General features: G+C 48.0%; 1 protein-coding gene across 1 annotated transcript in view; it reads right to left on the reverse strand.

The window, feature by feature from the left end:
- JAK3 (Janus kinase 3) overlaps positions 1–16,399 on the reverse strand; it is a 44,737-nt gene that overhangs the window by 8,184 nt on the left and 20,154 nt on the right. The window contains exons 13-20 of the mRNA XM_077332412.1: positions 15,728–15,812; positions 13,963–14,096; positions 13,155–13,293; positions 10,613–10,764; positions 8,547–8,697; positions 7,185–7,309; positions 5,159–5,348; positions 1,250–1,374 (exon numbers count right to left, since the gene is read on the reverse strand). Coding sequence (XP_077188527.1) covers positions 1,250–1,374; positions 5,159–5,348; positions 7,185–7,309; positions 8,547–8,697; positions 10,613–10,764; positions 13,155–13,293; positions 13,963–14,096; positions 15,728–15,812 — 1,101 coding nt within the window. The remainder of the gene's footprint in view (positions 1–1,249; positions 1,375–5,158; positions 5,349–7,184; positions 7,310–8,546; positions 8,698–10,612; positions 10,765–13,154; positions 13,294–13,962; positions 14,097–15,727; positions 15,813–16,399) is intronic.

Consider the following 16,399-nt stretch of genomic DNA (forward strand, 5'->3'; position numbering starts at 1 on the left):
AGCTGCCGATGGAGACCTGGGCCCTTACAGAGCTTTCAAAGTTTCTGTAAAATAGCGCTCTTCCACCAGGCCTTTGGTTGAGGCCGACTGCACTCTTACCATCTGGAAGGACCCCCTGCCTAACCCTGTGCCCAGGTTTTCTCCTGAGCTGTTCTCCCCTGACCTAAATCAGGCCAACAATTCAACTTCCATCTCCTGTACTTTCAGGCTCACGAGGGTACTTATTTGACGGAGTGAGTAATATTTTATAGATTAATTTTTAGGATTTTTTAATCGTATGCTGATTTGTTCTTATTCTGATATGTTGGAAGCCACCCCAAGACCTTTTTGGAGAGGGGCAGCTCAGAGATCCAAGAAGTAATAGTAATAGTAGTAGTGGTATTAGTATTAGTAGTGGTGGTGGTAGTAGTAGTAGTAGTAGTAGTAGTAGTAGTAGTAATAAATTACTATGATAATAGTAATACTTTGACATCTTCTTCCTCATAGTAGTAAGACAAACGCTTTTCTGGAAATTCACAAGCAGCATGCGATGCCCCAAACCGATATTCAAAGGTACACTTTTTCTGAACCCGGAAGCTTTGTTTAGTGATTATGGATAATAGCTGTTGACCTCTGTTAAACGTGCTCATCCCCCTTTTAAAACTGTATGTGGCCAGATTTCTAAACCTAGCAGCCACCGACTTGTTGTAGCAGGAAGATTGTAGACAACTTATTACAACAGAGCTTTTTTTATCTTCTCGGTAGATCTGAATTCAGTACCACCTTAGAGACCCACACGATTTACAGGATGATGAGCTCTCGAGAGTTAATCAGCAGGTTTTCATGGTTAAGAGCAGCGGCCTCTAATCTGGAGAACTGGGTTTGATTCTCCAATCCTCCCCAAGTAGTTAATTGGGTGACCTTGAACTAGGCACAGTCCTGATAGACCTGTTCTCACAGAACAGTTCTCTCTCAGTCCCACCTACTTCACAGGGTACCTATTGTGGGGAGAGGAAGGGAAAGATGTTCGTAAGCCGCTTTGGGTCTCCTTCAGGTAGTGAAAAGTGGGGAATAAAAAAACAGTCTTCCTTCTTCAGCACATACTTTGACCCTCAAAAGCTTACCCCCCAAATCTTGTTTGTCTCTGAGCTGCTTCTGGCCTCTAATTTAGTTGTTTTACCGCAAATCGGCAAACCTACTGTCTGAGGCCATTCTTATTTTCTAGCCCTTTAAAAGAAAGAAGTTCTGAATATTGACGAACTCGGCTGACCTTGCAGACCTGCCAGGCGTAAAGCAGCAGTTTCTTGAACTCCAGCCGTTCCTGGTTTTTCTGCAGGTAGTTCCGCAGGCAGCCACTGGGCAGGTATTCCATGACCAGGCGGAGACAGTTGCGGCCTGCAGTCGGGGATAGAAAGAGGGTTTGCAGTGATGGTTAGGGTGGTCAAGCCATGTTTCCTGACCTACAGTGGTCCCTAGAAACACAGAGGATAGTTAATTTGGGGCTTAATTTGATTTTTGATGGTAGGTTTTTTAATTATCCCAAGGCTTTTGGGATTTGAGTGGTTAGAACTGAGTCGCTTTGCCGCTGAGTAAATAATGAATAGATAAATGTGAGTACTGGAGGGTTTTAAGGTTGATTGGTTGGTTTTTGACTGTTTTAAATTGTTTAATGGGTTTTATGGGGGGGTTAGGCTTATTGTTAGCCACCACGAGCCTTTGTGGGAGTGGCGGGATAAAAATTAAAAAAATAAATAAAAATGAAAATAAAAATAAAAATAATTTGACAAGGCTAGCCTGATATTGGAAGTTAAGGAGGGTTGGCCTTGGTCAGTATTTGGCTGGGAGACCAAGGAAGTTAAGGCCCCGGAAGAATGGCCGTAGAAAACCATTGCCTTGAAAACTCCATTGGGATTGCCATAAGTAGTGTGTGACTTGATATTACTTTCCACCATCACCAAGCTTTCGACACCACGAGGAGTGTGGAGAACAGGGGAGGGGAAGAGAGGAAACTGGGGGCCATTCCGCACAACTTCAATGTTGCAAAAGGCTTCCAAATTGTAAACGCTACTAATTTGCAGTTATGCACGACATCGCACACAATCTGCCACACTCCTGAAACCGATCCGCAAAAAGCGATTCGTTGTAGCGCTTAAAGGGAAATCGGGAAAAGTGGATTCACCCTCCGAAAAGCGCTACACTCTTGCAAACAATCTGCAACACTAGTGAAAAAAACCTGTGCGTTCCCATTGTTGCAGTTCCAGCCAAGTCCCTCCCCCTGGCTCTCTCCTCCGAACTTCCGGTGAAGCGATCGCCATTTTTTTCCCTTGGAGGAAGCAGGGAAAGCAACGAACCTGTGAGGCTTCATTCACCCAGCGAGGCTTCTCCGGCTACAGTCCCTCCACAAAAGTGCTTTAAAGCTCCCCTAAGTCCCCAAGCACAACACAGCCCCGTTCGCCAGTTCTCTTTATTTTTGGCTGAAAATTGCGCCCGTGCACGGGGGGGGGGATTTTTTTTTCACTTGGGGGAGCGTGACTGCCAGCTCACACGCCAGCTAGATGGGTCTCAACATTAGGAGGAATCAAGGCATATTCGTTGCAACGTGTGTTTTCCTTTTTTTTAAAAACCCTGTTCTTAAAGGGAAAAGGACTTTCCGGGAGCATGATAACAGCCACCCATTGGCTGTTCGTTTGATTGACGGCCAGGGGCAGGACAAAGCACAGAAAGAATCGCTTCCTGGATAGCGATTTTTGCGAGACCGGAAACCTGTGGGAAACTATTGAAACGCTACTGGATTCCATCACAAAGGCAGGCATGCATAACGCCAAATTGCACTATTAAAAATAGCGTTTCCGCTTTCAGGAACCAATTGGCAACATTGGTCCTTGTGTGGAATGGGCCCGGGTGAAAGCAGAGATACACTTCCTCTGACAATGGAGGCTCCTACTGTTGGAATAGACAATGTCTGGTGTACAAAGAAGGAGAGAAGAAGACCCTGCAGGGGGCAGCAAGAAGGATAGGATAGCGAGGTCAGGACTTTCTCTCCTGATTTATTCCTGATATATTCCTCAGGCTTTGAGAAACTCCAGAAGTGGCACAATCATGTAGAACGGTGGTCCCCAACCACTGGGCATCATTCTTTGTCTGTTTTCAGATGGCTACTCTTAGGGGCAATTTCCTGTTTCTTCTCAGAAGCCTCAATTCCAGTCTGTGTCTCTCTCTTAGGTAGGCAGTTACTATCTCTGCCTCTCCTCTGTGCTATCAAGTATGTTAATCCCTGAATAAACCTTTACCTACTCTTAAATCAGGGTGTGCAACCTCATTGCGTTATTTACTCTGCTAACATCTGCGACGCTACACAAAAGAAGGGGTGAACAAGAAAAAAAATGTCTTTTTGTTTGTTCCGGAATAATTAGGAAGTTTCCTAATCTCTTTTTTCTACTTGCTTCTTGCTGTTCAGCCCGGTAACAGGTTTTGTTTTGACGTAGTTTTCAGATTGTCCCACCCTGGTCCCTTATGACATAAAAGAATAACTGAACCATCTTAGGGTGCCCCTTTCCCTTTGGTGTATAATTTCAGGTTGCACACCCTGATTTAAGAGTAGGAAAAGGTGTATTCAGGGATTACCATACTTGAAGGCCCTGATGGAACTGACTCAGTTCCGCAGGGCCTGAAAAATGGAGCTCTTCCGCCAGGCGTTTGGTTGAGGCCAGCTGAGGAAGGACCCATAGTCCCTCCTCCACCGTAAGCCATCTTCCATGGATATATGGCAGATAGGAGGTAGGTGAGTGTAGGTTGGGGATGGTGGGGTTGTTTTTAATGTTTATTGTGTATTTTATTGTTATGGATTATGAATTATTACTGTTGTGAGCTGCGATTTGGCTGGCCAGGAGCGGGGGCATATCAATTAAACAAACAAATGCATAAATAGGCATTAATAGGTTTCTCCCCTCCCCCCGTCCCCCTAGACCAGGGCTTATTATGTGTGGATCAGTTTCCACTGCGGTCAGTTTGCCCACCCTTTTAAATCCTTTTTAAAAACGTTTTTAAAACATTCTCATTAAGGTGTTGATTTTTTTAGCAGCAATTATGCTTCTTAAAAAGTTCTGACGGTAACTCTGGGAGGGGGAAGTTCCTCCACTGGCACATGCTGCCAGCAGGGCCCCATGGGAATTGTAGTTCATGGACATGGAGACCTAACGAGAAAGTTCTGGGGGGATATGCTGGCTTTTGAATAAGGTGACCAGATTTTAACATTGGTAAAGCGGGATACCATTGACCGGGAAGGGGGGGGGTTCTTGATTAAAAATTTGGTCCCCATGGAGCAACAAAAATTTTCATAGAACGCATAGAACACAAAAATAGTATTGTAATATATATTTTAAAATTTCAACATAAGTATAATTTGCCAGGTACCCCCAGATGTCCCTCCAAAAGTGGGACAATCTGGTCACCTTACTTTTGAATGTGGCCTTTCAGATAGCTGCTCTGGGGTTTCTTGATGGCCCTGGAAATGTTTCCTGAATGGGTGGAAGTTAATTAACTTTTAATATATTTTTAAAATTTGTTAAACATTTATCGGGTGATATGACCATATATGGTCCTGTCAACCCCCCCCCCCCGTGGCCAATGATGGGCCTGGAGGGGGTGGGAAGGGGAGGGGTCCTGAGTGGCCGTGTCCACAGCCATGCTTCCCACCCATATTCTACATTAGTGGTCCCCAGCCTTTTTCAGGCCGGTGACCGGCGGCAGCAGGAGGGCGATTGCGCGGCTGCGCATGCTGCGCATGTATGGCCGAGAACACGCATGCACGGTACTTTTGCGCATGCGCGCATGCACAAAAGTGCCCCACATGCACGTTTTCAGCTGCGCTTGGCACATGCCCGCATGCGCGGCCCTGCCTCCCTCTCCCCCCCCCCCACAGTAAGAAGCTTGCCGGGCCGCAAACTTGCGGCCCAGGAAGTTTCTTATTGGGGGGGGGCGCGGCCCAGTGCCAGGGCCTTTGCGGCCCAGTGGTTGGGGACCACCGTTCTACATGATTGTGCCACTTCTGGAGTTTCTCAAAGCCCGAGGAATATATATCAGGAATAAATCAGGAATATATCAGGGGTTTCTCAACGGTAAAAAAAAATGGAGAAGGGCTGGTCTAAGGTCAAGTCAAACCCATCTGCTCAGGCCTTACCTCGGCTGTGACACACGCCCCGGTAGGCGACGATGAAGTCGTGGTGCAAAGAGCGCAGGATAGCGATCTCGCGCTCAAAGTCCAGGCGGTGCTCGGGGGAGCTCTGCTGCAGCCGCTTCACGGCCACCAGCTCCCCGGTGCTGTCGCCCAGTGGGTCGTAGCGGCAGAGCTCCACGCTCCCGAAATTCCCCTGGCAATGAGAACAAAATATAGTTGAGGGGAAGGCTCTTTCTAGAATCCCTCCCCTTTTTACCTTTCTAAGTCAGGGGCGTGGCAGAAGCCCTGCTGGATTGGGCCCAGGTGGGTCGTTCTAGGTTAGGGGTCCCCAATGTGAGACCCATGGGTGCTCTGGCAACAACTGACGCTTTTCCTGGTGCCTGCCAAACGCTTTTAGGTTGGGCTAGTAGGGCTTCTGATTGCCTGTATAGCAGTGGTTCTCAACCTTCCTAAGGCCACGACCCTTTAATACAGTTCCTCATGTTTTGGTGACCCTCCAACCATAGAATTACGCATGTGTTCTTTCACAGAAATCAAACCGAAACTGACCAATGGCGTGAAGATCCCTTGTTCATGATTGTACATAAATTGTTTTTCCCCCGGGGTTTCTCAGTTCGGTTCTGCCTCTTGTCCCACCATGCCGATCTTGGTCTTTTCTGCCTGTAGGAGGAACGGCAACAGTGGTGGTGCCCTCCCTGGCCAAGCTGCTCACCTTGCCGCGACCCTGTGAAAGAGTCATTCGACCCCCAAAGGGGTCCCGACCCCCAGGTTGAGAACCATTGCTGTATAGATTCAGAGGCTACCTCTTAACAGTGCTTCTCCCTGAAATGCTGAAGAGTTCCTGTTTGAATTCTATGTAACATTGATCCTTGGCATTTTATGGTTGGCTGCATTGTTTCCTCTAAGGCAGGGGTAGTCAACCTGCGGACCTCCAGATGTTCATGGACTACAATTCCCATTTGCTGGCAGGGGCTCATGGGAGTTGTAGTCCATGGACATCTGGAGGACCACAGATTGACTACCCCTGCTCCAAGGCACGGGTGTGAGCAGTTGCTCATTAACACAGGAAGCCCCGCTCAGCAGCATTCCAGAGCTGTGCACTGCCCACTGCCCGTTTTAAGATTACAGAAATTATATTCTGCTCAGGAGGTGAACTGTGCTGCTCAGTAAGGGGGAAGCTCTGCCTCCTGCAGCAGCCGTTTTATGTTTGGCTCCACCTCCTGCAGCAGCCACTTTGTAGTTGTGGCCACTCCCCGGGCTAGAATTCCAATTGTGTTTTCAGGTTTCAAAAGACTGGGGATCCCTGTCTGAATATAATCTCTGGCTTTGAATAGTGGCCAGCCGTGTGTCCCAATAGGACACTCAGAAGTTGAACCAGGGGATGAAATCAGCTATTTGTCCCTGTAACCCAAAGGTAGACGATCGCTGATCATGGATATTTTGTTGAGCCGTAACTGAGGAATTTTCTACTGTGAGTTTGTCAAAGCCTTTTAAAAGCCTTCTGCGCTAGCGGCACATTGACGTAGCTGGCAACAGTGACTTCTGAGTTCGTTGTGCATTGTGTGAAGGACCACTTTTGCTTCTGTCTGTTGTGAATCAACTGCATTTTGAAAGACATGGTGCTATAGCAGTGGAAGAAAATGTTTCCTTTATCAGCTTTTCCCACCTGGTGCACAATCCTATAAACCTCTACCACATGCCTCCCAACTTATCTTTTCCCTCTGAAGTCCCAAATTATTCAGCCTTTTTGTCATAAGGAAGATGACCCAACCCAGCTTGTTCTCCTGAAGCTGATGTAGCCTTGGACCTCTCAAGCCTCAGGTGGGACCTGGGGATCCACTGGAATTAAAGCTCATCTCCAGACTACAGGGATCATTTCCCCCTGGAGAAAATGGCTGATTTGGAGGGTAGTATCCAGGAGATTTCAAACTTGATGCTGGTAACCCTTACTCTACCCCCTATCCCCTAGGCCCTGCTAGAGGAAAGGGAACCTGGCAACCCTAGTTTCAGGGCAAAGACCTCCACGCACCTTTCCCAATCCTGAGATGTATTTTAGGTGGCGGTCTTCATAGAGGGTGGGATCCTGGCACATAGGAGTGTCCACGTATCCGCCAAAGCTTTCAGTGGCCGGGAGGTCTGAAAGAAGCTCATAATCTGGGAAGGGCAGGAGAGGCGTGGGTGAGAGTTTATACAGGAAGAAGGCAAAATATCATTTGTCCTGGTCACTTTTGGTGATCCAATAAAAGAGGAAGAAGAGGAGGAGGATTCTTCTCTTGACCCTGATCTGGATAGCCCAGGCAAGCCTGATCCTGTAAGCTATTCTGGGCTGACTCTGGCTAGTATTTGGATGGGAGGCCTCCAAGGGTTTTGATGGCAGTTCCTCAAAGGAACACTAGGGGGCATGACACAGAGGCAGGAAACGGCAAACCACCACCGAACATCCCTTGCCTGGCTGCCAGACACGCCTTGGATCTCCCAGCTATAAGACACAGGCCAAATTGATAAACAAGCAAACACATAATTATTATTCCATTCATAACTCTGTCAACAGATGTGACCTGATTTTTTTGGAGGACAAGCTGAGCCTGCCAGGGCTGTTCCTTTGGCCAGCACTTAACTGTTGTGTTTGTTTACTAGGTCCTTTTGCCTCTAGGGCAGGGGTAGTCAACCTGTGGTCCTCCAGATGTCCATGGACTACAATTCCCATGAGCCCCTGCCAGTAAATGATGTAGTTTACAATCCACAAGTACCCCAAGGTCTCGTTCACACACAGTGCTACCTAGAAGGTAGCACTGTGTGTGAACGAGACCTTGGGGTACTTGTGGATTGTAAACTAAACATGGCAGGGGCTCATGGGAATTGTAGTCCATGGACATCTGGAGGACCACAAGTTGACTAACCCTGCTCTAGGATACTAACAGCTCTGAAGCCCCCAGCCTCACCTGCCTTGAACAGAAGTTAGGTCTGCTGGATCAAACTTTTGCAAGTCTTTTAGAAGAAGAGTTGGTATTTATACCCCGCTTTTCACTACCCAAAGGAGACTCAAAGCGGCTTACAATCACCTTCCCTTCATCTCCACACAGCAGGCATCCTGTGAGGTAGGTGGGGCTGAGAGAGCTCTAAGAGAACTGTTTCACGAGAACAGCTCTAGGAGAACTGTGACTAGCTAAAGGTCACCCAGCTAGCTGCATGGAGAGGAGTAGGGATTCAAACCCAGCTCTCCAGATTAGAGGACACTGCTCTAAAGCACTGCGTTAGGTTGGTTTAGTGAAGCACGATGGATTCCAGGTCTTACTGGAGTTCAAGAGAAAGTTAGCGTGTGTGTTTGTGCAATTTAACCACTGGCAGCCAAAGCCACTGGCTCGCCATGAGTGATGAAGAGGGATGTTACCAGAAGTTATGAGGCTGTTGAGATCCCGGATGATGGCGCGAAAAGACGGCCTTTGCTGTGGGTTGTAATCCATACACTGTCCTACCAGGTTGGCTAGCTCCGTCCATTTGAGTGGTGGGAGCGGGTGACGGTCTTGATAAAACTTGAGCTTCTGCAAAAGAGGTGGAAGAGAGAAGATCTTGGGTGGAAAGGGCCTCACGTTACATATGTTGCATTCTGCATGTCCAGTAACAAATGGAGGCTTCCCCGGTTGAATTGTTGCCTGATCAGATATCTACAGCACAGATAGGGCAGTGGTCAAACAGAGATCTAAAATTTTTCTCCACTTGGCCAGGAGAAATGAATAGGCCTGGCTGCTGCCTCGGGGGCTGCCCTGCCACTCTGCCGCCAGCTCACCTTTGGTGCTCTCCAGCAGCCACCATGGCTGGGGCTCCCCCTCGGTGTGGCACTGCACAGCTGCTGCTGGCAGCGCCCCCCAGCGGGCGGCGGGAAGTCAGGGGCGTATGATTTATAGGTTATTAAACCTTAATGAATGGAAATGGTGGTCTTAGTCGCCAGTGGGCTCAGACTTCATTCTGCTGCTCCAAGCCACCCATCTGAACCTTTACAAATTGGATGTTATTCTCAGTAGTTCATTTACGGGCATGGACCAGTAGAACATAAATACAGATAAAAGTGATACAGACAATGCAATCCATATATGTCAATATCATCAAAATCTGTATCTGTAACAAAAATGAAGCCCAACTGGAGTGGTGGGAGGAGTTGGAACTCATTACCTATCTGATTGGCCATCTGTCCAACAAACAGCCAATCAGGTAGGCTGTCCTGCCCCTGTGCGCATCCCCATCCAACTTCTGGAAGAAGTGCCAGCCCGTTCTACTGGACTGACTGAAAGGTAATCCAGCCAGAGTGCAGGAGCTGGGAGGGAGAGGGGGAGGGCCTGGGATTGTGAGCCCGGTTTCGGGGGGAGGGAGGGAGCCCCCAACAGCGCTCGCCCCTTCCCTGAGCAACCCCACCATGGCCTCTCCAAGCCTCGGGGGGGGGGGGGCTGCCTGGGTCGTTGGGGGATAGACAAGTACCCGTTGCATTTTTTCTACAATGGGCTTTTCTGCTAGTAGCATATAAAATTAATACAGTCCATAAGAGGTATTAATAAAAAAGATAAGTAAAAGGGATTAACATTTTATGATGTACAAATCACTTTAATCCTACCTATAATGCAGTTAATAACGGAATATCTGAAAAGGTTTTATCATATTATCATGTAAACATAAATCCCCTGTTTCAGTTATTGGCCCAAATCTTCCTAATTCTGGTAGCTAGCCAAGCAAATCTAGCCATTTTAATTGTTCGTCTCTGACAAGAATAGTTGGCATTGATTTCTCAAGCCTCAGAGACATTCTGTAAGCATTGGTACTAATGCTCCTGTATGTGTGAGATTATATATTTTGCACTCAAATAAGTCTTGTTCTCTATTTGGTTTTCAGTACAAATACAGGTGCGCTCCTCAGCAGAAAGTCTATTAGATTTCCCTCTCAAATAAGCAGAAGGTAAGGCGTTGTGATGAAGGAGAGTAAAAGATCTCCTGCATTCAGAATTTGTAATATTAATTAGCTATGGCATTGAAACATTCCCGATATGTAGCTCTTTCCTGTTAAGAGGCTCCTGTGTTGCCTCTTTACTTCTATCACTCTTGTCTCAAGAAGTTCTTTTGCCTTGTCATCATCGCCCAGGGACAAAGGGGGTTGATGGAAAAAGGCATAATAACACAGCTTTTTTGTCATTGCAGTTTGCATGTTGTTCAGCTCAAACAAATCCCCAAAACCAGCAGTGAAAAATGGGAGAACCAAAATCCCTGGGGGAAAAAAATAAGCAAAACGGGGACCGTTTCCACACTCTTAGAATGTAAGGACACAAAAACATGATTCTATGTTGAAGTCTCCAAGAGCTGTGCTACTCTCTGCTGGCGAAGGCTAAAATTTCACCTGTAGTTTCTACATTTCGTATTTTACTTCCTTCTTCCTGCATGCTCCACTTTTTTGTAATGACACAAGGAAACTCACCAGACCAGGATCTATGGCAGTGATGGGCATGATCCCGCAGTTAAAGATCTCCCACACGGTGGCGCCAAAACTCCACTTGTCTGATTCCAGGGCCAGGTTCTTGGGGTCCTCCAGGCACTCTGGGGCTACCCATGGGATACGGTCCATTAACACTGGGATGGGGGCAAAGGGAAAGAAGAGGCAGATTAGCAGGTGTGTATAAAGTGTGGGGGGCTAAAGATATGTCCTCTAGGTCAGCAGTCTGCAACCTTTCCGTGGCTGCGGACCGCTGCCACGGGGTGGAGGGAGAGGGTGGCCCGGGGCCACGCACATGCGTGGCAGCCCTGGTGCAAATGCACATGCGCGGCAAGTCCACGCATGCGCGTTTGCGCCACCGGCATGCCGGCGGCTGCAGCTCCCTCTTCCCACCCCCTCCCAATGCAAGAAGCTTGCTGGGCCGCAAGCTAATTGGCCTGTGGGAAGGGGTGGGGAGAGGGAGCCGCGGCTCGGCACTGAGGCCTTCGCGGCCCGGTGGTTGGGGACCACTGCTCTAGGTGTCTGAATTGGGCCCTGTCTGCTGGAATGACTGGGCTTATTGCTATGGCTTTTCCTAATCCTTGACCAAAGAATGGTACCCTTCTATGTGGAATGGTCGTCCTCTTCCATCGAATGCGCAGTTTGAGGAGGGATGCACATGGAGCGGTGAGGGAGGGAGATAGGGGACACCTGCCTAATCAGCCAGATCAGCCACATCAACCTGGTGATCAGTGGGGTGACAGATGTTGTAGCCGGACTGCTCTCAAATTTGGCTTTTCCTAATAACAATGATGGGTGATCAGGAGTTTAGCAAAAAAATCTGGATGGTCTTTAATGCGCTAGGATGTCCATCCGGCCTTTGGATCATGACACGTTTTCGATCCACTTTTCCATGACTCAGAGTGACACCAGAAACGACCCTGGACACTTGGAATCTAGCCAACTAAAGAACAGTGTGTTGTGTGAGGAAGGGAGGGTGTGGAGGCCGAATGGCTGCCTGTGAGAACCTGAGACAGAGTTAGTGGATGTGTCTTGCTGAAGGAGCTGGTTGGCTTCTTGTATGTGACTGGGGACCCAGGTTCGCCTGAGCTCATCAGACCTTGGAAACTAAGTAGGTTGGCCCTGGTCAGTACTTGGGTGGGAGACCACCAAAAAAGCCCACGGTCACTATGCAGAAGATGGCAATGGCCAGCCATTTCTGGTAGTCTCTTACCCTGAAAACCAAACACTGGCTCTCCAGATGACCATGGACTGCAATTCCCATGAGCCCCTAAGGGGCCATGTCCCCTATGGGGTCACAGTGTTAGCTGTGACTTGATGGTACTTCTCTCTCTCTCTCTTCCTCTCACTCACGCACACATGCACATGTATTCATGACCGGGGTGCCTCCAAGCTCCCATCCCTATGTGAAAAGGGTCCCCGAGGAGTGTTGCTGCAGTCTGGGGATATACGTGTAAGGGGATCCCTTTGATTTGTGGCTCCCTGGCTGGGAAGGGACCAGAGGCCTCACACAGCAGATTAACAAGAACATTTCAATCCCATGGTTCCTGTAGAGTTTTCAGGTCTGTTGGGGAAAATGTGTTTGACTCTGAGGCAGACCCTAGCCTTTGGTTCCTTCAGTCATTCCCGTTTTTCTAGAGATGCCCCTCAGTGGGAGATTTATCAAGGAACTGACAATTCCACCTCATTATCTTTGCTTGTTGCTTTTTCCTTGTCATCGATGTGCATCCCCCTCCCCACTTTTGATCTTGGAGGCAGGGTGCCCCACTCTCTAGGGAGCCATAGATGATCACCTAGGACAGTGGTCCCCAACCTTTTTGTCACTGGGGACCACTCAACGCCGGGGACCACTCACCGGGGACCACTCAACGCCTTTTACTGAGGCCCGGTGGGGGGGTAGTTTATTCCTCTACTCTCAACCACTGCCCTAGCGCTCTCTGATTGCTATGGCAATGTTTAAACATCCCTTCAAAATAAGATACAGACACGCAACAACAATGAAGTGTGTTGTAAAGGGCTGGGGGGGATGAAGTAAAGGGCCAGGGGGGGGGGGAGAAGGCGTCCTTCGGGGCCCACCTCCAATTAGTCGAAGGACCACATGTGGTCCGCAGCCCACAGGTTAGGGATCGCTAACCTAGGATACTAGAGTTGGAAGGGTGCCAATTAGCCCTGTTGCCCCTGACCACCCAACGGTTTTGTAAAGAGACAGAGGGTGGGCATTGACCTGTTCTTTCCCTTCCCCTGTCAAGAGAGCAAGGCAGGACCCGGTCAGACCTATTCCTGTTCCTTCTTTGCTCCACCTTACCAGAGGATGACGAGGACAGGAAGTGGCTTCTTCCCTTCCTTCGTTTCCTTATCTTTTGGGGGCAAGGAAGACAGACATGGCTTCCTGTCATGGTGCAGGAGGGCAAGGTTGAGGTGTGGCTCCCTGGGGATGTTCTCCTCTTAGGGTATTAGAAGTCCTTGGGTTGGCCCTGCTTGGAGGTCAACATGGTTAGCCAATTAAGGGGAAACTTCGCAGACTCACAGTCTTTGGCAAGAAGGGCGGTGCTGACTCCTGGGTCACTGAGCTTGATGAATGGGGGTATTCCTTTTATGGCATCCCCCTCGCGGGCTAGCAGAACCTTCTTGGCAGAGATGTTGCCATGGATAATCTTCTTGTCCTCCTAAAGAAAGAACATTTTTCAGTGTTTGCCCTTAAAATTCAGTGCTCGGTCTTCTCTGACCATTTCCGCACTAGTGATATCGTTTGGATTTGCATTTTTAAAGGGCCGACTTTTCTGTCTGTTTCTGCATTAAAATTCGCCCTTCCAAGTGCAGACATGAATCACCTTCTCACTTACCACATAGTTAGGAAATTCCCATTTATGTCGCCTTTCAAGGCAGAATCTAAATTGCGGCTGCCCACTAGAGAAATGCTTGCATTCATTCCCCCCCCCCCATGGCTGCCATTTTGAGGCTTTTGCGCATGCCTCTTTCTTTGTTGTCATCTTCCCTCCCCCTCCCTTTCTTTCCTTCCTTCCCTCTTGAAAATCTGAATTTTTTAAAAAAGGGGTGATCACGTTACAATACTGTTTCTAAGTATATAAAAAGCAATCTTGCACATTACAATGCATCAGTGTTGTAATGTGATAACCTAGGGTTTTGGTTTTTTTTTTAAATGTCATCTGGTGGCTGATTCTATATACATCTCTTCATTTCCAGCTTATTTCCCTGCACAGATATCAAAGCAGCCACTAGAGGGAGCAGAACAGAAAAGCCCATGGTCAACATTCAATGGGTTTAGCGCTGGGTGAGAATCTGGGAAGCTCTGTTAATAGCAGGCGGGAACCTACCAAGAAATTGAGCACATAGGCTAATTGCTTTGCAACTTGAAGTTTCCAGGTAGGTGTCACTTTGCCAGTGGCTTGATTCCTCCTCAGGTAGGTATCCAGGGCTCCGTGTCTAATATATTCCTGCACCATGATGTCTGCAAAAGGGTGAAAGTGGAATTTAATCTTCGAAGTCTTAGAAGGCTCATCCACCTGTACATCTACACCTGTGTTATTTTGGAGCAATAAAGCTCCGTACCCTGAGACCTGAATATATCCAATTGTTATGTCACTTGCTACAGGCCTATCTTTGGATGCTCCTACCTTCCAAGAGCCTCTTGTGGTGCAGAGTGGTAAGGCAGCCATCTGAAAGCTTTGCCCATGAGGCTGGGAGTTCAATCCCAGCAGCTGGCTCAAGGTTGACTCAGCCTTCCATCCTTCCGAGGTTGGTAAAATGAGTACCCAGCTTGCTGGGGGGTAAACAGTAATGACTGGGGAAGGCACTGGCAAAACACCCCGTATTGAGTCTGCCATGAAAACACTGGAGGGCGTCACCCCAAGGGTCAGACATGACTCGGTGCTTGCACAGGGGATGCCTTTACCTTTACCTTTACCTTCCAAGGTGACAGGTCTTTCTCAGTGGTGTTACTCTCTCTTTTTGTGTTGATATTTGGTACCTACTTTAATGAATTGTATTCACCCGAGGGAAACATTCACTGGAGCATTTTGACAATTGAGTGTTGTCGTTTTTTATAAATGAATTTAACTGCATCATATAGCCAAGTCTGATTTGATTATAGAGTAGTGTGATATCATCTTGCTTTTTACAGTGAGGCCCCTGATTGGCTGGGATTGTGCATGTGATTAATAGGATTGCCAATTTCCAGGTAATGGCTGGAGATCTCCTGGTATTATAACTGATCTCCCAGAGATAGAGATCAGTTTGCCTGGAGAAAATGGCCTCTTTGGAATAGGAATACTAGGGCATTATATGCCATTGCAATCTCTCCCCTCCTCAAACCACACCCTTCTCAGGTTTAATCCCCCAGAGTTCCAGGTATTTCCCAAGATGGAGATGACAACCCTGGTGATTAAAGATGAAGCAGCAGTGGCAAAAAGGGGAAAGACAGGATTTTAAGGAGAGAGGTCAATGTTTCCCCAGTTAAGGGGTCCTGAGGAAACATTTCTGCCTCCCAAAACACTAAATTTGATCAGAAAATGAAAGTTGGGAACACTTTAAGGTAGCAATCCCCAACCTGTGGGCTGCGGACCACGTGTGGTCCTTCGACTAATTGGAGGTGGGCCCCGAAGGACGCCTTCTCCCCCCCCCGGCCCTTTACTTCATCCCCCCCAGCCCTTTACAACACACTTCATTGTTGTGGCATGTCTGTATCTTATTTTGAAGGGATGTTTAAACATTACCATAGCGATCAGAGAGCGCTAGGGCAGTGGTTGAGAGTAGAGGAGTAAACTCCCCCTCCCCCACCGGGCCTCAGTAAGAGGCGTTGAGTGGTCCCCGGCGTTGAGTGGTCCCCGGTGATAAAAAGGTTGGGGACCAAGGTACTGCAGGCTACACTCTTCAGTAATCATGCAAACAGCTTCTGGATTCTGAAGACTTCCTTCTCTTTTAAGGCCTGGATGGACCTCTGGGATTCTGGCTTGATGCCCCCTGCCTCTAATACCCAGAGTTTAGGGCAAGAAGACTCTCCATCTTCCCATGTTTCCCTTTTTCTAAGGACCTTGAGTGTGGTACAGAAAGATATGCCAATGAGGTGCTGGAATAACTTACTCTCGGCTCCGACGCAGACTCCGTAGAGGAGGATGAGGTGCTTATGTGACAGCTGGCTGATCATGCTGGCAGCTTCTAGGAAGGGCTGCAGGGAGGACACTGATAGTGTTAATAGGTCTTGAATTACGCAAGATCTGTAGTGTGCACGATGGAACAGAATATGGGGAATGTCCAGCAGGGGGCATCAGAGGAGATATGCAGTTAGCATATTTAGATCAGAGTTAGAAGGGACCTCATGGGTCATCTAGTCCAACCCCCTGCACTATGCAGGACACTCACATCCCAATCGCTCATCTACTGTAACCTGCCACCCCTTTGCCTTCACAGAATCAGCCTCTCCGTCATATGGCTATCTAGCCCCTTTTAAAAATTGGGAAATATCAGAAACGTCTTGATATTTCCCAAATAATCTCCTCTGTGTCCTGATGGTCTCAATTGGAGACTTCCTGTTCCTTTGAGCACACTTCCTGCTTGCCTCCACAATGAACAGACAGAATGAACAACAGAACAGGGCAGTTAGACTGCTAGGTCACTCTCTCTCTCTCTCCTTTCCTGTTCACAAAGTCATTTCTGTCTTCACAATAAAACTATTTAATGCTTTTAAGCAGCCTAGTGCTGTACTCCAATTTGCAAATTTAAACTTTCTCAAAAATAGAGACCAGGAAGAAGGAG

Source organism: Paroedura picta, chromosome 4 (assembly GCF_049243985.1).
Source record: "Paroedura picta isolate Pp20150507F chromosome 4, Ppicta_v3.0, whole genome shotgun sequence".
Classification (NCBI taxonomy): Eukaryota; Metazoa; Chordata; class Lepidosauria; order Squamata; family Gekkonidae; genus Paroedura; species Paroedura picta.